The sequence below is a fragment of the Dreissena polymorpha genome, chromosome 3 (genome assembly GCF_020536995.1).
Source record: "Dreissena polymorpha isolate Duluth1 chromosome 3, UMN_Dpol_1.0, whole genome shotgun sequence".
Classification (NCBI taxonomy): Eukaryota; Metazoa; Mollusca; class Bivalvia; order Myida; family Dreissenidae; genus Dreissena; species Dreissena polymorpha.
Window position 1 is genome coordinate 56,170,961 of NC_068357.1, and position 25,892 is coordinate 56,196,852.

At 34.6% G+C, this 25,892-nt stretch overlaps 2 protein-coding genes across 3 annotated transcripts; both read left to right on the plus strand.

The window, feature by feature from the left end:
* Positions 1–2,869: 2,869 nt before the first annotated feature.
* On the plus strand, positions 2,870–22,553 carry LOC127872245 (uncharacterized). The gene is made up of 9 exons (XM_052415576.1): positions 2,870–2,920; positions 5,418–5,961; positions 13,567–13,725; positions 14,291–14,477; positions 16,164–16,331; positions 18,239–18,495; positions 20,074–20,224; positions 21,924–22,002; positions 22,544–22,553. The coding sequence occupies exons 2-9, from the start codon at positions 5,419–5,421 to the stop codon at positions 22,551–22,553; spliced, it is 1,554 nt and encodes a 517-aa protein (XP_052271536.1). The 5' UTR covers positions 2,870–2,920; position 5,418.
* LOC127874249 (proto-oncogene tyrosine-protein kinase Yrk-like) lies at positions 21,363–24,980 on the plus strand. Of its 2 annotated transcripts, XM_052418474.1 has the most exons (7): positions 21,363–21,487; positions 21,924–22,107; positions 22,316–22,423; positions 22,582–22,838; positions 23,260–23,413; positions 23,700–23,831; positions 24,793–24,980. In XM_052418474.1, exons 4-7 carry the CDS (start codon positions 22,671–22,673, stop codon positions 24,969–24,971), a joined length of 633 nt encoding a protein of 210 aa, XP_052274434.1. In that variant the 5' UTR covers positions 21,363–21,487; positions 21,924–22,107; positions 22,316–22,423; positions 22,582–22,670; the 3' UTR covers positions 24,972–24,980. The 2 variants fall into 2 exon arrangements, with proteins under 2 accessions (XP_052274434.1, XP_052274435.1); XM_052418475.1 differs by lacking the exons at positions 21,363–21,487; positions 21,924–22,107; positions 22,316–22,423 and having other exon boundaries at positions 22,533–22,838.
* Positions 24,981–25,892: the final 912 nt, after the last annotated feature.

Genomic DNA, 25,892 nt, shown 5'->3' on the forward strand with positions numbered 1-25,892 from the left:
AGTAACGCTTTAGCTCAAGACAAGGCATTAATTTACCAGTTCCACCAATCGCTGTACATCTGGAATTAACAGAAGTAAACTGCTTTCCTTCCCCGCCATGCTGCGCCCAACCTCTCAATCGTGCATTGTTGTGCATCGACGTTATGTACTGCCGCGCACTTCAAACTTTGTATTAACAACACACTCTTTGGAGTGATGATTCTTTGAAACGCAACAATTAAAACATGTATTTTTTTGAAACAATAAAATTTTCTTATCATTTTATGACTTGATTCTAAACACTTTACTCTGAATCAAACTATGATTAGCATTATGAATTGGTCACAATTTTTCACTTTTTACACTCTCGGTTTTTGCTGGTACATCAGTGTTCTTGAAATCAAACTACTTTTTTGCGAAGACTGATGTGACATCGCTTCTGTGATAGCGGTCTTCTGTAAGGTCATATCTAAAACTAGGATCATTCCTAATTTTGACTAGTTCGTTAACGAAGTCAACCACAACTGCATATGGAGGGGAAATACAACCTCTGTTTTTTATATGAGCTTGCACAAATAGCCCATTTTTCTTATATTCTTGGTGGCAATTTGGATGCAATTAGAGACACGCCTACAAATGATTCAAAGCTGGACACAGAGTTTGAATAACTGTGATCTTGCTTTAGTCATTGGATTTGAACCAACATATCCGATAGATCATAAAGTTGCCGTGGTTCTCGTATTGTAATCTCTGGAAACGAATCTAATTTATTAATTACTTAGCTGTATTTATGTGTCTTGTTCTGAGAAAACTGGGCTTAATTTATGTGCGTAAAGTGTCGTCCCGGATTAGCCTGTGCAGTCCGCACAGGCTAATCAGGGACGACACTTTCCGCTTAAACTTGATTTTCGGTAAGAAGGGACTTCCTTCAAACTAAAAATACCATAACAGCGGAAAGTGTCGTCCCTGATTAGCCTGTGCGGACTGCACAGGCTAATCTGAGACGACACTTTACGCACATGAATAAAGCCCAGTTTTCACAGAACAAGACGCATATTCTCTGCGACTCGATATCTTTCATCTAACCTAGACCAATCTTTCATCTAACCTAGACCAATCTTTCATCTAACCTAGACCAATCTTTCATCTAACCTAGACCAATCTTTCATCTAACCTAGACCAATCTTTTATCTAACCTAGACCAATCTTTCATCTAACCTCTAGACCGATCTTTCATCTAACCTCTAGACCGATCTTTCATCTAACCTAGACCAATCTTTTTTCAAACTAGCCTCTTGGTTATGAATATATGCACTTTTTAAGGCAACGACTTGCTTCTTGGACTTTTTACCTAAATATGTTATCATTAAGTCAATTTGTTCTGAAAAAGAAACACTTAAAACTGTTTTTACCAATATGAAAGTCGACATACCGTTAACTTTGTGTCTGAAAAGTATTATTGGCATGGATGCAGTTTCAAAACGCAGTGTTGTCAAATGTGAAAGTTTACCGCGCAATAACAAGCGAGTGTATAAATTATAACTAAAATTTAAAATGCAATACACTGCACGTCAACTAATAAGATTTCAAACGTTCCCTTTTATTTTCAAAGTTTTGAAAACCGAACACTTGGCAAGGTACTGCTATTTGTAAGTTTTGTATTTTTAAAAGCGCGTGGATCATAAAGAAATGTGCCAATATATTGCATTAGTAATCAAACATATTTTGTCTCTTGATATGGAAAATTCAAATATTATAAATATTATTTATGATTATGGGATTTTTGTTTTGATATTCACGAACATATGGCGATATATAGATATATTGATGCCAGGATTCCTTAGTTGTTGTGCAAATATACTGCGGTAATAAACGAAGCCGTGCAGAACAATGTATTTCATAAAAGCGATATGACCTAATATACATGTACATGCTGTCGAACGAAAGACACTAACAGTTTTGCTTTCCTCATTTTATATATTGTATTGCTAATAATTGTGATTGTAAAAGTGAGAATAATCGAGATTAAATGTCATAAAAATGTAAAATCCTCGATTTCTTCGCTAATTTACGTAACAGCAATATCTCTTGCTGAAATATATATCTATATTTTTTTATAAGAGGAGTTGCAAACATCAAAGTATGCTTGGTTGGATTCTATGGTACCTCTTAATGATGTTTAGCTTAACTTTGGTGAGGAGCGCATACAATACAATGAACATGTTATCATAAATATCTGCCCTCGTAAATTCTTAAATCATGTGCAAAGATAAGAATTTTTATCATGTCATGACATTCCTACGTAACAGAAAACAATTAGTTTTGGGGATTCTGCCCATTCATTTCATTTGTTTATCCGCAAATAAAATTGACTTATTATATTGTGTGTGTGTGTGTGTGTGTGTGTGTGTGTGTGTGTGTGTGTGTGTGTGTGTGTGGTGTGTGTGTGTGTGTGTGTGTGTGTGTGTGTGCGTGCGTGCGTGCGTGTGTGAGTGCGTGCGTGCGTGCGTATGTGTGTGTGTGTGTGTAGGGGGTCATGCTCTGTGTAAAGGAGGGTTAATGAACGTGCGTAAAGTGTCGTTCCAGATAAGCCTGTGCAGTCCACTCAGGCTAATCAGGGACGACACTTTCCGCTTTTATATTTTTCGTGTACAGAAAGTCTCTTCTTAGTAAAAATCCACTTAAGGCGGAAAGCGTCGTCCCTGATTAGCATGTGCGGACTGCACAGGCTAATCTTCGACGATACTATACGCACATGCAGTAAACCCCCTTTTCACAGAGCGTGGCTCATGTATATCAAGTATGTATATATCAAAATCAATATATTCCAACTTACCAACATACAACGTACTCTTTTTCTTCCTCATATACGGTGAACGAAACTATTTATTTCATAATCATATATGTTCCCATACTGAAAGGATGTACATTTTGACGACAGGTAAATGTATAATAATTATTTAAATAATATTACTTATTAAGATTGTGTTTAATATTGTCATATATTCTTGATAAAGTATTTCTTTCGTAACAAATAAATATATATTTTTTTGTTTTATAAATCAAGATTTACCTTCAATTTAGGAGGTGTAAGCTCAAACAAGACGATTTACTATTTTTATTTTCGCATACGCTGAAATTACTCGCCTATTCAACCCGCAATAGCTCGTAGTAAACATACGCTAAGTAGGAATTGTAAGTAGTTGGGCATTAACAGATACATACTTTAGCACATTAACTTCTCTCTTAGACGAATATCGTATTTTCATAAAGTTGGATAACATAATAATATTATTTCATAGGCAATTGAATTTGATTTAAATGCGTACTTGTAAATACTCACATTTATCTTCCGCATGTAAATACTCACATGTATCTTCCGCGTGTAGATCAAACGAGTTTCGGTTTAACAGTTTTTACCCTTCCTGGTTGACTGTTTCGCATAAACAAATGAATCATTGATGGCCGTATATTGCGTAGTGGATATGTTTTCCGGGTTCGATCCCCATTTTTATTTCCCACAAAGACACCGAGTACTGGGTCTGCACAGGAAACGAAATCGGAAGCATTTAAATAAGCATAAGGCTTATACAATCGAGCTAAAATAAATAGTTTAAAACTTACCTGGCGTGGTTTGCAGTCATACTTTAATTTGCTACATGAGTGGCCACAATTCAAATGCGAAATTAATTACTTACGATCTATTTACAAATATTTACAAATGTACTTTTAACTATTAAGTAACACATCATGATTTTACTGAATTTTTGTCACAAAAAGCCTTATCGCACTTAGACAAAATCCCCCGACATAAACTTGCATCTACTGACAAATATGAATTGAGCAAAAATCGTCTTTATTAGTATATGTACGTTGTAATCATATTTGGTGGTGTTTGCGGGGATATGTAATTTGCAATTTTCCTTTGCATCCGTTGCGATAACATGTGTTCGTCGGTAAATTAAATTGTTAAATTGTTGAAAATTTGCTAATTGAAAGTTCATCGAGAATTTGTTGTAATGCATTTCAATACGTCAACGACATGCTCCTAAATATGAATGATTTCCGGGCGTTACTAAGTTTTATAAATCAAAGCAAATCAAAAGCATCCAAACATCTACGTCGTATTTTAGTATATACTCTGCTCTGATTGCTGGAGAATGGATGCGAACTAAGGGATACAAACTATTGGGATACAATGGCTAATACTATCACGAGTTCCAACGATGTAAACCACAAATGCCAAAACTGTGAAAAATACTCATATTTTCGATATTTTTAGGCATAGCAGGGATCTCGCTGGCTCAAAAAGTTAATTGTCGCCTCTTAATTTCGCCAATTTTAAAAAATTGTCGCCATTATTTTGTTAATTAATTTGGCCACAATTCAGTTTCTATTTAAACATTCTTTTCGCCATTTCATATAATAAACTGCACCCATGTGATATAAACGTAGCAAAACGAGTTTAACATGTAAGGAACTATTCTATTTAAAACACATATATTATGTATTTCAAATTATCAAATACCGGGTAATGTTAATTGCTGCCAACATTGTTCATTGTTTTGCACAGTCGCGAACATGTATGACAATATAAAAAATAACACAATTCTTGCAGATGACTACATTTTTCTTCAAATGAAGATGTGAATCTGTTGGTATCACAACCATCTGACTATTATTTATGATAAAATCCATCATGACAAAGGACAGTCAGTTTACTAAGGTTCCGAATTAAATCCGGACATAATTTGCCTCTTTGTCTAAGGTCACACTTATTTGAAATCAAAGTACACAAGTGTCCCAAAATGCTCTGTTATTTTATTTGTTTTTATTTTTGAATTGGAACTTAACCTATTGTTAAAAAACGTTTCAAAATAAAAACTAGTCAAAAGATAGAAAAGTTAGTTGTGTTATTCCGGTGTTCAAATATAAGTTAACCATTAACTTTAACATATATGTTACTCTCTTACACAGTTTCCATACTGAATATATTCTACCTCAGACCTCTCTGCTCATAAATGCCTGGTTGGTTAGTTCGGACAGTTAATTATTGCACAGTGAAAGTTCATATAAACATATAATATATGTTATGTATATAGAAGAAAGAATCGAGAATGATTCATACAAATACAAAACAGAAATACTTCTTAATGCTATAACTAACTTAACATGCATGATTGTAAATGAAAAACATGCAAGTAATTAGATTTCTATTTGTAGCTCCAAATACTTTCTAAAAATTGACCAGCGAATTACTTCCGCTCTAGAAAAACCCCTACATAACCTGAAACCAAGTTACAGGTTACACTCTACCAAGTTTTTTAAGTATAATAACATGTTTAAATTATTATGTCTTAATACAATGCCTATTGCATAGCGTTGTGCGGCAATATTTTACCATGACGTGATTACAAATACAAAATATGTTTTTGAAGGATGGCTACATCTGTAAATGTTTTTACCGACAAGAAAACAAACAAGTGGCTGAAGGCATACATAGCATTAAAGCTGACAAAGAATTCATTAGCTGCTTTTGTGGAGACGGAAATTCAAAAGATCCATCAGTCGGTCGGCAAAACATGGAAAAACGAATTCATCGAGAGTGAGATGAAATGCCAAACGGACGACAATTTTACGGATACGACTGCCTGCTACATTATAAATACATCTACACCAGTCGATCTACCAATCCAGAGTCCTGAAAATGTAAATGATCAGGGCAGGAATAATATCATCAAGCTACACCGACAATATCTTCCGTCTTGGGCAAACATCGATGATGAGGCGTGGCCTCCTATAGATGCTTGGCAACTTGCAAAGTGTTTCCTTCCTCTAGGCGGCTGCAATGGCATTACCTCGTTTCAAGAACTAGACTTGAGTGACTTGATCAGTATCATGCAGAACTGCGTGCACTTTGACATGTGTTTTTCCTTACAAAATTCGGCCATTTTGGCAGGGCCGCATCCACTGTTTACGAAGGTATTTTTTTAATTACAATACATTACAATATGTTTTATTAGACGAACAAATCACGGCACAAGTATATCTTAAAATAAAATATTTCTAAATAATTTATCAAGCTAGATAATAAAACATAATATTTTGGGGTATTTCTAACATGTGTCCATAAAACTTGGAAAACTCATTGTAATGAAGATGGCCAATTAATTGTAGTATTATATATCATATATAATATATATTATCCATAGAATTGAACGTAGCGAACAACATATATGAAACACATGCGTATCAATTTATACTTGTTACAAAAGGCAAGTACCTGTCACTTTAAATGTCTTTATCTACATTAACAAGTTGTGTTAAGTAAGCTTTGCAATCATAATTATAACTAAGAATACATGTACATGTATACACAAACAGACGTAAAGCTTCTTGGTACAATATGTGTCCATTATGGAGTTTATCCCCGTGGACGATCACCTATACAAAATGCAATTCTATTACGTCATACTATTTCCGGAATCAAATGAGATGTGCAATAACCGTATCGTAATTCGCCAGTGCGTTGTTGGATCTCAGACAGTGTACATCAGTTTTTGGTTTTTACACTGAGAACAACTAGACCGTGACGATATTTCTCGTCAGTTAGAGACTTACTAGATTTTGATATTCTTCGGAATATTGGTCTCTACGAAATAGCTATCTTGGTAACTTAATTGTATTATATTGTTTTCGGACAAAATACATTAAATATATCTGTTCGCAGATTAAAATATAAGTCCATTTACGACTTTGTTATTTTACGGCAATTGTCGTAAGGTAGTCTTCTAGTCTTCGTTGCACGTGTGTAATGGCGGACAAAAAAGTACAGAACTCAAAACAGTCTACGGTTTCGGCCGTTACAGGCATGAAAGAGCCTAAACCACCGAGTGAAAATGCAAACGCATCAATGACTTCATCTGTGAAGTCAGGTGACTTCCGTCAGGTAACCGCCACGAATGCGAACATGAACGAAGTCTTAGAAATTTTGCGTGTGCTTAATTCTTATGTCAATGCTCAAAATGAGCGCATAGAAAAACAAGAACATCGTTCCAATGAATTATTGGCCGCTTGTAACGAACCCATAGAAGATGATAGTAATTATGATGATTGTTATGATGTTGAAACAGAACACGAAGAATCCTCTATTGAGTCGGAACAAAAATCCATTTTCAAACAGCTGTCCGACATATGTTATTAACATGAACAAGTTGATGCTGATATTCATCCTGACCTGGCAAGTCTTGTCAACAACTCTTTTAGAAATGGTTTATATGGAGACAACCTTGATGACATTTGTAAGCAAATTCATCGCCCAAGTCGGAGCATGTCGAGTTAGGACTAACTGCCATCGCCCTGTTGGGTCATGCTAATAAAAGGATGAACACAAAGCGAAAAGAGCTTCGGCATCATTACCCTATACAGACCTGTTGTATGGGAATGACACGGATGTTAATAACAATGTCAGAGAAATCAACAAAATGAATCGTATTGGCAAAGTGGGGCGTGGTGTTCCTATGAGGGGCTGTACCCGTGGACGCCGAGCTGGGTTCAACCTATATGATCTTCGCGGACGAGGCTTCCGCGACAGAGGCAGAGGAAATGGCCCTTTTCGGACTGAAGCCTTTCCAAAAAACTCCAGATCCCAACAGAAGAAGTAGAGAAGGTTGGTACTTTTGTTACTGGTAATATAAAAAAACAGATAGAAAATTGGAAAAAAAGACAAATGATAATAATGTCCTAGATACATGTATTGTTGAGCATTGCAAACTGTTATAAAGGTAGATTATCATAAAAAGAAGAACAAATTATAAATAAAGAACTACACAATTTATTGGCAATGTGTGTTATTGAGGAAATTGATCATCACCCTATTGAATATATTTCTCCAATTTTCATTATTCCAAAACAAACTGCGGGTGAATATAGGATGATTTTAAATTTGAAATTATTAAATAGTCATATTCAATACCATCATTTTAAGATGGACACGTTTGAAGCAGCTTTAAAATTGGTAAAGCCAGGTATTTATTTTGCAAGTATTGATATTCGCCATGGCCATAACAGTGTACCAGTTGCTTAGGAAGAGCAAGTAAAGCTCAGATTTAATCATTTAGGAAACATTTACAAGTTTAAAGTACTGCCGAATGGCATTTCATCTGCCCCAAAGTTATTTACAAAACTCATGAAGCCGGTTAATGCATCTCTGCGTATGCTTTGGCATAAACATTCTGGCTACATAGACGATTCGTTACTTCTGGCTGACACGTATGTTGAATGTCAATTAAACATACAAGATACAGTAAATCTCATTACTGATTTAGTGTTTATGATTCACGAAAATAAATCGGTATTAGTACCAACTCAAAAACTAACATTTCTCGGAAGCATTATTGATTCTGAAAATATGTTAGTCACTCTTCCAGAAGTAAAAATTCAAAAAATAGTACAAGCATGCGTAGATTTGTATACACAGAAAAAGGCAAAAATTCGAGATGCTGCAAGGGTTTTGGTTTTGTTTGTTGGTTATATCTTTCTCAGCTGTTTAATATAGTCCGCTTTTTTTACAGAACTAAGAATTATGAACAAATTCATGCCCTTCATCATAAAGCTGGCGATTATGAAGCAATCATGTCCATTTCGAAGAAAATGAATCAGGAACTAAGCTGGTGGATTGAATGTTCACCACAGCAACATAGAAAAATAACTCATATAACCCTGAGTTAATAATAACAACAGATGAAAATGATTTTGGATGGGGTGCTATATATATCTTAATGATACAATTTGTTGTAGATGGGATGAAACTGCTGCTTATATAAATAAAATGGGCCGAAAAAAACTGTACTTCTGAATGACATTGCTAGAGAAAGGCTTTGCTGTAAAAACAGAGAAATTTGGGTTTCAGCTACACATATCCCAGGTATGATGAATGAAGCAGATTTTAGTTCTCGAAATTTTAATGAAAATCTTGAATGGAAATTGGATTAATCTGTTTTCTTAAAGGAAGTGCAATGCTTTGGTTTGCCGGGAAAAGACATGTTTGCTTCTCGTTTAAATAAACAGATCAGTAGGTTTGGAAGCCAGATCCTGATGCTGAAGCAGTAGATGCATTTTCTGTTGATTGGCATAACAAATACATATATGCATTTCCGCCTTTCAGATGCATTGCACAAGTTCTGCAGAAAGCCTGACATGACAAGGCATAAATTTTCCTGGTTGCACCTTTTTGGATCACACATAATTTCTATACCAGCATCCTGGAGATGTTGACTAGCGATCCTTATATTCTGAAGGTTGGTCCGATCATTTTGAAAATACTACAAACACAGAAGATTCATCCATTAGCCTACAAACTACATCTGATGGTATGTCGCATATCCGGAAATCCTAAGAAAAGCGAATCCTATCTAACCAGTATATTGACATCATCATGGCATCATGGAGAAAAACTACACAGAAGCAGTATTCCACGTCCATTAACATATGGGTTTATTTCTGCAATAAAAGGAAAATTGATCCATTTCAAAGCCCTATAGAATATTGTATTGAATTTCTTACAGAATTATATGAATCTGGACTGAGATATGAAACACTTTATACAGCTAGAAATGCTTTGTCTAATTTGTGTGAAAAACAGGATGGTTATTCAGTTGGATGTCATCCTTCAGTAGTTCGATTCCTCACTGGTGTTCATAATTTAAGACCCGCAAATCCAAAATATCAAGAAACTTGGGATGTATCCAAAGTTCTGTGTTATCTCAAAACACTAACACCAGTAAATGATTTATCGTTACAAATCTTATCTTACAAACTTGTTATGCTTATTGTTTTGACTTAAGCAAGTCGAAGCCATTCAATTGCATTATTGATATTGGAAAACATTGTTAAAATCAATGACTCTCATGTATTGTTCTATAGTGGGTTGTTAAAACAAACAAGGAGAGGAAAAGTGAATCCAATCCTTCGATTGTGTAAATATGTGCCAGACAATGATGTTTGTGTATAAAGTACTTTTACAGAATATATTAAACGCACAAGTACACTGCGCAATAGTGAAAAGAAATTGTTAATAAGTTACATTTATCCTCATAAGGTTATAGTCTCAACTACTGTGAGTAGATGGATTAAATGTGTGATGAAAGATCTGGCATTGGAGTTGACAAATGTAAAGCTCATAGTGCGCGGTGTGCTGAAACTTCCAGAGCGAAACAAAGTGGCCTTCCAATTCCTGAGATGATGAAATCGCTGGATGGTCAACAGATATGACATTTGCTAGATTCTATGATACGCCATTGGAAAAAGAAAGCAGCTGCTCTTTTCAAGACGCTACATTACAGCGTAGAGGTTTGTTACGCAAAAAGTTGGTGTATTGCCTCCAATAGTTATCCTGCAAGCAAGGGTTGTTTTTGCGTTGAAATCTCATTTCATTCCGGAATTAGTATGACGTAATAGAATTTCCACAAACAAACAAGACTTACCTGTATTTTATCATCCGAATCGTCGACACAGCGTTACACACGCTTGAATGTTTTTATTAGTCCCCTACCGGTGAAACCGGAGAGGGACTTATGGCTTGTGCTCTGTGTGTCTGTCAGTCACACTTTTCTAGATCTTGCGATAACTTAAAAAGTTTTTTTATATATTCATTTATATTATATTTTCATTTTTTCATGAAACTTGAAACATGGTCAGATGGCAATATGGAGATAATGCTCGTCATTTCATTGTGTTCCTTCGTCAAGAACTCTGGTTGCTATGGCAACAAATAGAACAGAAATGATGATGAAAATGGTGGATCGTGAGATAACTTTTAAATTTCTTCATATTTTTTTCATAAAACTTGAAACATGGCTAGATGGCTAGATGGCGATTATGCACGTCATTTAATTTTGTTCCTACGTCAAGAATTCCGGTTGCTATGGCAACAAATAAACTACAAATATTGCTGAAAATGGTGGATCCTGCATAAGTAGGGGACTTTTATTGCTTGACAATAGTCCTTTTTATTATGACTAGGGATTATCCATACATGACGAAATATTTTAACCGTATCCGGATCTTTACGACTTAAGTATTACCCCATTGACGACCATCTACATGAAATGCAAATATAGATGTTCAATATAGATAAGTGGTTTCAACGTTTATTCTATTTCATTTTAATTGCAATGGTGTCATTCTTAAAATTATGGCAATAGTATTTAAGCACAAAATGCAACACAATTAATATTCTATACAATGTAGCACTCGTTCAAAGCACCATAGCTTACTACTGTTGTTTACTTATATAACCGATCCACGATAATTAAAATCAGTATTAAACAAAACCATGAAGCAATATGTTTATACTTTTTGTCCCCTACCGTTGAAACCGGAGGTGACTTATGGTTTGCACTCCGTCTGTCAGTCAGTCTGTCAGTCAGTCTGTCTGTCACACTTTTCTGGATCCTGCGATAACTTTAAAAGTTCTTCATATTTTTTTCATGAAACTTGAAACATGGATAGATGGCAATATGGAGATAACGCACGTCATTTCATTTTGTTCCGATGTCAAGAATTCTGGTTGCTATGGCAACACACACACACACACACACACACACACACACACACACACACACACACACACACACACACACACACACACACACACACACACACACACACACACACACACACACACACACACACACACACACACACACACACACACATATATATATATGTATATATATATAATCTGACAATGGTAAAGTTTCACCGGTAGGGGACAATATTGCTTGGCAATCTCTTGTTAAATATGACTTTACAAAACTAGTTTATACGACAAACGGGACGATTTTAACTTTGAAATTGTGAATTTTCCGTTCCTAGATGGCAACATCCCTAAAGGACCTTCCTATGGTATTTACATTTCGCAGTTGGTACGTTATGCCAGAGCATGTTCATGTATTAAAGATTTTAATGATCGTAATCTAATATTAACAAAAAAATTGCTTAAACAAGGCTTTTTGTATCATAACCTAATAAGTAAATTTGCTAAATTTTACTCTAAGTATGGTGATTTACTTTCAAAATATAATGTTTCTTTAAAATGGCATTTAAATAATGGAATCTCCATCCATCATTTTACGGAGATGTCTTGAAGCGTGTCCGCAAATTAAAAGATGTTAAACCAAATGTTTATTTTTAAACTTTTCAATTTAATTAACTTGTTTTTATCAAATGGATACGATGCTTATGTACTTAAAAACACGTGTTTGATGGTTTTTGATTCAATATATCTTTCTTCTCTTAAAATTTGGAATCATTAGTGATATTATAGGCATTTTTCACTGTTAAACAAAATTGTGTCTTTGTGTCGTATGAACGAATCTGCATGAAAACTACATTTGGACTCAAATCGTACATTAAATCATTTCTGTCGTCAGTTGTCAAAACACCTATATACTGTTTGATTCAAATAATGTCGCTTTAATGGATTTACTATTTTTATATATTTGATTCTTAATATTTTATCAACAAAACTTGTTTTATAAGGGCATTTTTCACTGTTGAACAAAATTGTGTCTTTGTGTCGTATGAACAAATCTGCATGAAAACTACTTTTGGACTCAAATCGTACATCAAATCATTTCTGTCGTCAGTTGTCAATACACCTATATACTGTATGATTCCAATAATGTCGCTTTAATGGAATTACTATTTTTATATATTTGATTCTTAATATTAAATCAACTAAACTTGTTTTATTAGACGTACAATTTTGCAGTAGCCCCCCCCATTAATAGTTTTATTATTACTTTACAGTACCGTCCCTGGATTTTTTTCACGTCATTGTGTCTTTGCCTGTCAATTACGTCATAACTCTTTCTCTGTTCCTGGGTACATGTAAGCTACATGCATAGGTCATTGGGTTTATAATGTTCAATTTTATTTATATTTTCTCTCTGATAGGCGTTTCTTTTTTGATTTAATTATTATTAATTTACTTTTTAGCAGTCACATAAACAACCAAGCAATGTAATATGGAATTTTTACAGCCATTATTGCTGCTTCTTCCTGTATTTGCGCGATGATTATCTGAAATATCAACTTAATGACGCTATATTTTTAAATCTTTTTCTATAAAGAAGGAATGTAGTTGACACTTGTTTGTAGTTTCATTTTATCGTTCGTCAAAAAGTTGTAACTCTGTTGCTTTGGTATCTTCAATACCATTGAGTAATTAAACTGTAACTAAATTGAATGCGTTTTAATTCCCTTTTCTTATTGTTTGATTTGAGTCACAATGCTATGACGTTAAATTTTATTTTCACTTAAATGTATTATGAATATTGTTGGGCCAAGTGTGAGGTTGAGCGCTCTATACCCGGTTTAAACCCCCAATGCTTTGCATTGACCGTTCCAAGGCGGTGACCCCAGCTTTATTCATATTTTGTGTTTATGTTGGTTTGTATTGTGCTGTTTTGCACTGTTTGGGCAATCGGTCACTTGCCTTAAATAAAGGACCATCTAATTGTTTTTAATGAAAATTCAATACTGCTCCAGCAGCTGGAGTTTCACTTCTTTATATTTATAAAGGCGCTTCGTGTAGAAAGAAAAGTACTTCACTTCCCAGACAGTGAATATTCGGAAACTATACTTCAAGACTTGTTCATGACTCTGATATCGCTCTTGGAAGGCACTCGGTCCCTGGATCAAGAATCATGTGGTCTACTAAAAGACAATTTACTGCGACGTGTAAGTGCTAGCAAATTAAACATGTGTAGGCGGATTTCATATTTTAGATACATAATGACTTGTTAATATTTTGTTTATTCATTTTATGTCATGCTATCTTTTCAAATTTAATAACGTGACTCGATATTTGTATACGATTTTATATTTTATTGTGTTCGCTTTCGTTATCATAATTAAACATAAGAATTAAATTTACTTGTGTATGCATGTACATTCGCGGTGTTTAGCAGAAACAGTAAGAATATCTCATAAAATTTAGTTTAATAATTATCATAGTAAATTTCACAATTATACTATGATAAACTTGATAAAAGTAAATTAACTTCAAGCAAAATGTAACAAATACAGATTTTATGATCAAATGCAATATTTGTGTTATACTTACATTCATAGCAGTGCTAATTTTTATTCCTTTTACGTCAAACAAACATCCGTTTCGACAGGTGGTCATGAGATTCTTTCACTTTACATAAAACAGGTAAGTTTATTCAAACATATTATGCTAGATTCCTTTTCGTTATACCTTTGAGTTAAATCACTCGATTGACATTTAAATAAAACATAGTTACAGAACGATGAAATACCAATACCCCAAACTGAAATGGTCAATATTGTGCAAGATGCGAGGCTTATTCTGCAGACTGCAAGGACAGAGAGAGATCGATATTTCCAAAGGAAAGTTGACGAGATCCATCAATTCACGCAAGCCTGCTTAAATAATTTACAAGAATGTTCATCAATACCCTCTGAAGGTAAATTATTAGTATGGTTCAATCATCGTTAGTATACGTTACTGTATTATCATACACATCTATATCCATAAACATCCAATAAATATTTTACATAAACTTGAATATAAAAGGGTCGAATGCACTAGCATACCTGGTGCATTGTAAGCGAGCAAAATAATAACTGTTATGAAGTATGATGTATTCGAAGGCATTTTTCGCCGGTATTTGACGGGTGTTTGTATTTATTCTCTGAATTGACAATGTGGTTATGCAAAGACTGTTCGTCAATAAATTATTTACCATCGGTTTTGAATTTCAAGTAGAGTCGGCAGTGTTCGTACAAAACGAAAAACTGAAAGGCTTAGGCGTATTAATACTTGAAAACCTATGTACAACTAAAGCTGTAGTTGCGTCAAAATTCAAACTGTTTCGTCCCGTTTCTTAATTCAGGAGCATAGTTATCCGATTTTTCCACATTTGGTGATTTTGGAAAACTTAAATATGTTTGCGTATGACAATTATCTGTTAATAAGTTTTTGTTAACGTAGCAATAACATTAATTATTTACCTAACAAGTATTTACTTATTTCTTAAGGGCATAGACTCACATTAATTTGTTTGGACAACCGGTTTGGCAATAAGTGTTTGCATTTTTGAATATTCGAATATATTCGAATTTTATATTCATAAACGTGTTGAATATAGACAGTGAAATAACAACAAGTCATAGAATAATATAATGTCAAGAAAAAGGAATACATACTTACAAATTCACATAACTGCAAATATATTTTTATCTCGTGATGTTTACAAAAGAGGATGCATTGAAATACAAGGAAACAGTTGATACATCCCGGGATTTTTTTTTTACGTAAATCATCAAAAGGTCGCAATTTAATTTGTATATGGCGACACAAGAAAAACAATATGAGGAGTGACGATTGATTCTCGTTTAATGTCACACATGTGTGTAATTTATTTTACATGCGTTAAGAAAACAAATCAATGCTGTTAGAAAACTCTTCAAACTTTAGAAAATGGACATACATACAAACAATATTCTATGTTATACAATTGCAAATTGTTTCCGTTTTATTTTCGTAAAATTAAATACTATGGTAAGAAAGCAAAGTAAAGTTTACTTTGACCGTGTTTTAACTGCAACTATATGAAGCCATACTATAGGTAAATGGCAACATATATGAGGACATGTTAAAGTGTTATATATTGATATGTTCAACTATGTAAGGGCATGTTACGATCAATGTCCCGACCATTTAGTGTAAGAAGGGGCTGATTTATAAATGTCGTTCCACCATCTTAGTAATTTTATCGCTTACACTTTACCAGAAAGACTAGGACTACTAATCTTCTGGGTTTGATTTTGCAATTGTCTTATCACGATACACAGACTTGTCGTAGTTACACAAATATTGTCATATAAGCTTCACCAAATGATAATGTGAATCTTTTAGGAAAATGATGATTACCTCTTTTTGTCAAATTAGTTTTCCAGTATTGCAGTATGTCGTTCTATATACCTCTACAAATATTCAGAGCATCTCAGAAAATATAAAACTACAGCACAAAACCTTCGCACTTCAAATAATGGAGAGTACACATTCGTTAAAATATTGTTACATATGTCCAATACAAACAAGACAGCCGCGGTCATAAGTAAATTTCAATAGACCTTTTTTCCTGCAGTTGGTATACGAGATATGTCTGGATCCTTAATACCCGTGCCTCTTATGAAAAAGCCTTCTATAGACCACAATGCAGTTATTGAACTGGAGCGCTCGGCGGTTCGGCTCACACATAAGTCACACAGATATACAGTGCAATACAGTGGTCGGTATGGAGAATTTTGGAAAGGTATTGTTAAATGTATTACATGTTTACAATAAATTTACCGTTTTTAATCAATTAAATCTCGAATTCACATATGCAAGTTCATATGGTTTTGTTTGAAAAATAGCGTTTAAAAGTATAAACACATCAAAATGTGTGTCATGATTAGCATAAACATCAGCATCATCATTCCTTTGACAGGTCTGAAGATTTTTTTTTGTGGGGGGGTTGGAGGGCGAGGGATGACGACACAAAGAACCTCCGCCATTCTGCTCAACCTTTGGGAGAGACGAACACTTTTCCGCATTGTACATCGTTTCTATCGAATGCGACCTTCCTCTAGCGTGCTCTGTAGCACAGTCTTGCATAGAGAGTCGTGTCAAATGACGTTCAAACCAAGTCTGCTTTCGTAATTTGATAGTCGTTAGGAGTTGTCCTTCTTCGCCAACACGTGTTGTTGTCATGTTCTGGACGTTCTCGTTTGTCTTGTGCTTTACTAGAAGATGTGGAGCGGACTTCTTGTGTTCAGAACCCTGTATCCTGCGTTCTATGTCATCGTAAAGTGTCAAGGTCTCGCAGTCTTAGAGTAGGATACCACGAAAGACATGTAGAACCTATTCTTGGTGGTGAATCTGATGGAGCTATTTATCCACAATCTACTCAATCTGGCAAAAGCTGCGGTCGCCATTATAATTCTGATTCTGACCTTAGCGATACTGGTATCAACCTTGGGCAGGGTTACTCTCAAGTCCGTAAAACTGGTAACTTCTACTATCTTCTCACCGTTAATGGCGATGTCTGCACTTTTGTTGTTCGTAATATTCACCAGCATTTTCGACGTCTCCGCGCTGATCTCAGTCCCGTATGCTCCTGCTCTTGTACAGATTATGCCGGTGAGGGCTTAGGGTTCACTACTGGTGCCACCCAAGATGTCAATGCCATAAGCAAATCTCAAGTTGCATATGGGTCTGATACCGATATACATGTATATAGCAGTATGGCGGTCGTAAAGTGTCTCCTGCGTTATCTTCTCACGAGAAAGGTAAAACCGGACGAAAAAGATAAGACATCACTGACTACGACCACTAATGTCCTGAAGAATTCACCAATCTGTCCACTGCTTAACCTTCTGGCGTAACCTTAAAAGTCATGACTTTCACAAGACCTTTGTTAATGTTTAATACTCTCAGAACCTGTGACATGAACTCATTCCAAGAACTATCGAACTCTTTCATAAAGTCGATGAACTTGTGCAAGAGTTCATGTTGGTGTTTTTCATTGATGACTCTTCAGAAGATGGTTCACTCCATTGTGCTCATTTAATGCCCCTGTTTTTGACTGTGGCATTCTCAGTCAGTATGTTTTCGTCAGAGTCTGCTATAACACTGGCATTGGGCTGACTGGTCTTCTTGAGGGTGCTGTAGACCTTCTTAATGATGCCTGTGATAATATATGTGTCAATGTTGATAACTTGCTCCTTCTTGCTCCTCAATCCATTCCTCCTTGACATCTTTCATAATCTGTTTCACCTCCCTCTTTAGTATTTTTTCCTAGAGTTCTTCTTTGGTCGCGGAGGTTCGTTCATGTTCTCGGCCGCCACCCATGACTTATTCTTCCATCCTTTCCCCCAAGCAAATCTTTGGCCGATGACATCTGGTCTTTACTGATGTTGTTGGTGATGGTGTCGATGTTTGTAGATTTGCATTTAAAGAAAAATAAGTAAACTCAACATTAAACATTTTGTGACGAGGATAAATTTAATATGACTAAAACATAACACCATTCGGGTAAGGTGTATTAAAAGAAATATTATATGCATATAAAAACTTATATAATATTGTCTTTGTCTTTCTAGTACGTGTAGAAAAGCGTATAACCTGTGGTCTATACCTATAATACACTAACAATAAAAGTATGTTTATATATGTCAGGTACCCTAAACGGTTCAACGAATGTCATCGTCAGATCCTCAACGAATATGCCGATTTCAAAAGAAGCTTTTTTGGAAGAAGCAGAGATCTTAAAAAAGTGTCAGCATGAATGTATAATACAGTTACACGGAGTATGCTCAAAAAGTGATCCTATACTTATCATCACTGAAGACTTAAACGAAAGTTTGTTCGATTTCTTGAGAAGCAACAACGGGCGCTCTATTACCTTAGCTGGCCTTGTACAGTTTGCAAAGCAGGTAAGCAGGTATACACTAAATATGTATTCGGTATGTAGATAGGCGGCCGCACATATCAAGTCGTTTAGAATATTATAAGAACATTTGAAAGCGTTTATGTCAGAATATAAGCAACAAAAATAAATCACTATACAAACAGAAATGGACGCGTATTGTGTTATCATGTTTCCCATCATTATATGTATCCCGGAAAAAGCACCTTTTTTGAAATACCCACTAATCTGCTGGTACAAATAAACATGACCTTTTTATAATCCTTTCAAAATCACACCGTATCAACCGTTATAATTTAAAGTAAGCTATCATTGGTTGATTTAATGGACCAGCGTTGTTTGTACCGGGGTGATTAGTGGGTGTTTCTAAACTCGTGCTTTTCCGGGATAGATCTATTCTTATGGTATTGAGTTTGCTGTTGAGATTCTCTCGATTACTCGATTATGAAACTTGATATACTACATACCATATGGTGTACATGCTCATTGTAGCCGGCTTGTTTCGGTCTAATGATTTTCAGAGTTATTGTGCTTTGATTATTGCTAAGTATTTGTCGTTTCCGCGCGAGATCTCATAAATTAATGATCTCATGTGACACACTTCAAATGCAGCTCCCCATAGGGAGAACATTCGCATCTTTGTAAGTTTGTTAAGGTCAAATAGGTTTTCAATCAGTTATACCACGTTTTAAGAAGATATCTCATTTTTACTTTATGTTTTATGTCTGATTGAATATAAATTAAATTCAAAGCCATATCTAAATTACAACTGGTCGGAATATACGCATCCATAGAAGACATGCAAATATTTGGAAGTCGTTCCGCGCTTATTATGTTTAAGGGAGTCGTTTGCCTTTCGTTACGAATAAATTAATTTGTTTCCGCGCGAGATCTCGCGAACAAATGCTATTAATTCGATGAAATTCTTATAGGTTTGATAAGCGCATCGTGTGAGGTCATTCCGCATCAGTGGCTTTTGAGGAAATTTATTGATATGAATTATCACGGACACTTCCGCTTCCATTTTGATAACGTTCATGCAGCATAGGCTGTAAATAATGTGCTATCATTTCCATCAAAAGTAATATTAATACGATTGTTGCTGTGTCAAAGATCTATCAAATGTTCTCCCGTGTTTTCAAATACTAAAATCTTACATAGATATTGCGCAACATTTGGGAGCATCCATCAGTTGCAATGACGGTCTTTTTTTAAACGCCTGTTTTTAAATATGTTGTTAAAGATCCCACACACCATAACTGTATTTATGTGATGACAAATGCATGTAAACTGACCTAAAAAGATAATTGAAAACGTGAAGGTAATATAAAAGTATTTCAATTACGTAAATGCATGCATATATGTTAATACTTTCGGTTATTGAATCGCTTTCTACAAAGGCTGCCAGTTTTGCCAATTAGCAAATGTGTAGCTTTGTTGTTTAAGCATATGTTGAACACATGTTTTATCTCTATGCCTTCTATGTCTTAGAAGTACAAGGTATAATTAAACACACTTCGATTCGACGCAAGTAACTGAATCTGGCAAAACGGACTATGCTTTCAAAATATTTGTATTATTGTAGGTTGCTAGTGCCATGGCATATTTGGAGAATGAAAAGATCGTACACAGGGATCTTCAGGCACGCAACGTTTTCATCACCAGTTCAGGAAATACTAAGGTTGCTGGTTTTCATTCTGCAAAAACAACGGACGATGGTACCTGCGACTTGTCCAGTGGAGGAAGAAAAATTCACTTTTATATTTTGAAAGTCTTTTTTATGTTAAACAATCATTGTCTTTAAATGAATTCAAAAACATACTTGTTCGAGCTCTAAATAAGGCAATATTCAGGCCATTATGTAAATTATTTCATATTGCCAAACAAGTTTGTATTATGCTTATGGTTTCACTGGATGATTTTATTTTTTTGTTGTTGGGGGTTTTCACAAAAGCCCTCAGCAGTTATGTCAATTTTTAACATGCACACGAGTAAATAATGTGTCGTTGAAAATGATTTGCTTGTTAATTTGGTTGTTGAAGTTAGTTGACATTGGAGCTTTAATGAACCATCCAAATAAACAATATTTTGTACGAATATGTTTACTACTAACTATAAAGTTTAGTTAGTTGGAACGTTGGGTAGTCATTTTGAAACCCGGCTTTAAAACATGTTGCACAGTGTCTTGACTGAAATATAGTAGGCAAAATTCCTAACATATATCAAAACATTTCCAATTCTTTATTGACAAAGCATCGTGAGAAGATGGCTGCGCTTTTAAAATAGCCTTGGTAGTGCGTCGTCCGTCGCATATTGTAACTGTATACACGTTTAGTTTGGACGTCATCCCCACCTAAACCGACGTACAGATTTTAACATTTTTACATGGTTAACCATCGCTTCAAATCGTTAAAATTATTCAGCGTCGAAATATATGTATTTGACAAAAGAAACTTTTGTATCGTCTTACAAACATTACAAAGCTGAGCGATTTCGGGCAATATTTTGTTGACACAGTGGGTTTCAAATAGTTAATCAGTGGGATGTATTAAGAACGTGTAGAATGTTATTGTTAGTATTTTACATGATAAATATAAGACATTAAAATGAGCACATTTTAATAAAATCCATTTAATTCAAAATCATGTATGCAAATAAAACGATCGATCTGGTATCGGCGCTTTTGAATTTGGCACGTCAAACTTTTTCCATGTTTCATTAATATGGAGTATATCAAGTAATCATTACTATTATGTATGTATTTTATTTAATTAACAGTGACTAAATGTTTGAATTTTATCTTTGATATGCAAATCGTCATTGATCAATCGTCATTCATGTCCATTGACTGAAAAACCTTTTAATAACAGATAAAATTCCCGTTAGATGGACCGCACCAGAAACAATAAAATACAATAAACATTCGCTCAAATCAGATGTGTGGAGTTATGGCGTGCTTCTCTTTGAACTGATGACCGATTGTCAAACCCCATATGAAGGTATATTTGTTTAATGTTCGAAGCAAAACGAGCCTATTCTAACCGGACACAAAATATACAAATATTGTCAGCCTTGGTATATACGTAAACATATTTCACTTCCGAACATTGGGTCGTTTGTGTTGTATGTCATTTAAAAAAAGAGTTGCATTCCAATTGCTCATGTATACAAGTTTATTATATTTATGTTAAAACGTCTTTATCACCAAATAATAACAATTAAAATAATGGTTTACCTTAATCCTACATAGAAAAGCATAATATAGTAAATATACATAAACGCATTCATGACACGTAAGCATACGAAATAAATATATAGGTAAAATTTAGTATGATGTTGCTACATGCTGAAATTTCAAATTGAAATCGGATTGTTTCTTTGATTGCCCTTTGTCATTAGTAAACATGCCATATATTTTTATATTTAAACTGGAAGGAATGAGCATTGAGGACGTGGTAGAAATAGTTGATCGGGGCTACCGAATGCCAAGGCCTGTCAACTGCCCGTATGCAATGTACGAGATGATGATGAAATACTGGAATAAACATTCGGAGCATAGACCCTGTTTCGAATATCTCGAAAACTTTTTTTAAGAATTCATCGATCGAACATCTAACATGTAAGACTTTATAAATGGACAACCATATGATATCCTATCTTGTGTATGCTAAGTGTTTGTTTGAAAAGTTTCAAACTAAATTAATTAATTAAAAAAACTTAAATATAGCTACAAACCATGTTAGCATATAATATAGTTTTACCTTTTAACCATATTCTAAAGGAAGTTTGGCGATAATAAAGTTAACTATTTTATATTGTATCTATAGCTGTGGTACAAAGTAGATCTCTTAAAAAAGAGCCATGGGAAATAGACCGTTCGTGTCTGCAGCTTATCAAGTCTACTGGAAAATACAAATTTGGTGATGTATGGGAAGGTATCGTAAAACACACAAGTATTTTTTAGTTAGCATACCTGGAAGCTTGTTCTATAAATCGTACAAAGATCTAAAAGTGTAACACAACTTCAAGTCATTTTTGTACACATTCAATTTTAGCTGGTTCTAGCTATATCTGTGTTATCTTGCAATAACAGGAAAATTAGAACGCACCATCCACGTGTGCGTAAAAGCACTTAAACCAGGTACCGTTGCAAAGGAGAAATTTCTTGCCGAAGCAGGGATTATGAAGCAGTTTAGAAACGAAAATCTGGTTAAATTGTATGGAATATGCTCAAAGGGTGAACCCGTTTTGATTGTCACGGAGCTCTTAAATGGTACCTTGTTGCATTGGTTGAGGACTGGTGAAGGTCGCTATATTAAGACCCCTGAAGTGGTGGATTGTGCGGGACAAGTAAGTGGACTCATTTGATATTTTGATAAGATTTATGTTTGAGATTTGGCATGCCTTAAAACAGGTTCAGATACCTGCCCCATGGCAATCTTTCAACCTTATCTCATTGTATGGTGTTTGCTTTATTGCCCTGAAGTCAGTCGCTTTTTATAAAAGACTGCATAATGGGGTCAGGAAGCAGTGCCCTGATAATGTTATTAAAGAATAAAGTTTACACATGTTAAAGTTAAGTGTTTTAAATGTAATAATAACTAGCATGATCTGGGTATTAACTTCCAGTTTCGATATAAGTGATATAAACATTTCAAAGTTATAAGCATGTATGTATACTATGTGGCATATACACAACATCAAGCGATTGACAGATCAAAACAATATTAACGCTTTTGAACAAATAAGTCATTTGTTTTTCGAACCTCAGATAGTGTCAGGCATGGTGTACCTGGAACGAAAGAAGATCCTACATGCAGATCTGGCTGCAAGAAACGTATTCATGGACAAGAACGTTTGTAAATTGGGCACTTTCAGTTTTGCTTCAGTGCTGAAAGAAGACGAATACGAACGTCCAGGGCAAGGTTAGAATCGAATTGTGTCTCTCTTTTTCTGCTGGCAATCTTAAGTTTCAGATTTACACAAGTTCGGAAATTTGACAACGAATTATTTATTAAGTGTTCTAACATGAAACGCGAATAGTTTCTTAAGACAAATTCCACAATTATGTTCATCAACAACACTATCTCAACAGAACATACGAATTCTCCAGGAATGAAAGTAAGTTAGAGATGTGTTTTGTTTGCTTTGCCTTAGAAAGCGTATGTTAACATAAATCAAAATTATGCTTATTTTTGACTCCATTTTAAGAACTAACTCTTCCGATCAAGTGGACGGCACCAGAAGTGTTACTGAATGGCAAGTTCTCGGCCAAGGCGGATGTTTGGTCTTTCGGGATTCTACTGTATGAATTAGTCACCCTAGGTCATACACCTTACGTAGGTATGGTATAGTAGTAAAAGCATATAACATATGGGTTTTTAAAGGGGCCTTTTCACGTTTTGGCAAATTGACAAAAATTCAAAAAGTTGTTTCAGATTTGCAAATTTTCGATTGTGTTATGATATTTGTGAGGAAACATTAATACTGAACATTTACCCTACTCTTATATAGCCAAAATATGCATCTTTTGACGATTTAAAAACCTGAAAATTATACAGCGTTGCAACGCGAAACGATTGAATAATTTGGAGAGTTCTGTTGTTGTCGCTATATGTTGTGAAATTACGATTATTGCTTATATATAGTATAAAATACATCAAACATTGTATGCGAAAGAATGGTCGATAGGTCTAAGACGCAGACTTTTTACACCAGGACACCAGGTGTCAGTGGTTCGAGCCTTGATGAGGGTAACTTTTTTTCTTTTTAAATTTTATTCTTGATTTTTTTTACTGGAGCTTTTCAGAGCAATTTTTTTCATTTATCAATAGAAAGCATTTCATGACAAACTTCAAAACATGCCAAAATGTGTGCAAAGGCCTCTTTAATCGCTTATTTATAGAAACAATAGTAGACTAGCACATTATTAATTATAAAATATATGTAATTAAAGCGTTATGATAATTAAATAAACGTATAAATCCATACAAATGCTTAGAAGTAAACGTGTCCATGATTTTATTTGTATAAGAACTTTTTAAGTTGAATAATCGAAGATTTGTATCAACATCGTCTTTAAGTCAACTTTCGCCAATACAGTTCGTACTCTTGTAATACATACATATTTCGCAAACGCTATTAAGATAAAGATAATGAACACGAACAGTGAATAGGCGACACACATTCATAATTTTTTTTTTATGCATTTATCGTAAGGCACAAACAATTCCCAAGGTTGTGTCATTTTGGCAACATAAAGAGTTCATAAGAATAATGATCTTATGTTTGCAAAAAATCTCAGGTATGACCAATCAGGAGACAATTGAAAAGGTCACGCACGGGTACCGCATGTCACAGCCAAACACGTGTTCCCCGCGAATGTATGACGTTATGATCAAGTGCTGGAATGCACGGCCAGAGGAGAGGCCAACGTTTAGTTCCCTAGCGGCTTTCTTTGACAGTTACTTTGATGGTGACTGATAATCGTTACTAGATTTCTTGATCAAGATATTTGACCATCAATGATATCTACATACGTATGGTTTGACGGGAATTCATTCTTGGGATGAAAATATTCATGTAAGGACACTTTGTATTTATGTGTTTATTTGTTGCACCCATATTTTGATGTAAATCCTGCTCAGAGTTTTATCTACTTTTATGCAAAAACAGGCATAGCCTGTGAACTACTGTTTGCTTAATCCTTATTGGTATAATATGTCTATACCTTCGGATGCAAAAACATGCTCATGTTTGTTGTGAACTACATGTGCTATATATTGTATTTGGATGTTTAACCAAACATTCAAATCAATACCGAATATCAAGTGATTTTTACGAGTATAAGTAATACTGTATTATCCAAGTACAAGTTATCTGCTTTTAAAATAATTGTTATAAACTTATAATATTATTATCATCTTTTATTATTTTTGTCATGAACAAAAACTGTTGTGATGTTTTGATTTTTACTTGCGTGAGTTGTAATTATGTACAATATAAATTATACTCATACTTTTACAGATATGTATCATATACGTGTATGAAAGTATGTAATCTGAAATAATACTATATGTCGTATTGGAAACCGACAAGTGTAATCAATAAGGTATTGCTAATGGCGTTTTACAATAAGTATGGTCGAACACGAGTGAAAAATGCGGACAATTGTTTCCATGTTATTTTGACACCGCATACAATTGTTCCTACGTTTTTTTGACAGCCCGGACATTGGTTAATACATTATTTTAATACTCTGCAAATTAGTTAAAACAATTAGATGCCAAACTTAAAAATATGGTAAACGCAGATCAAAGGTTATCACGTTATAATTAGCCTGCAATCCAACATATTGTTCAGACCTTTTTTTTGCTAAACAATTGGCAGAAACACTTGTTTAAA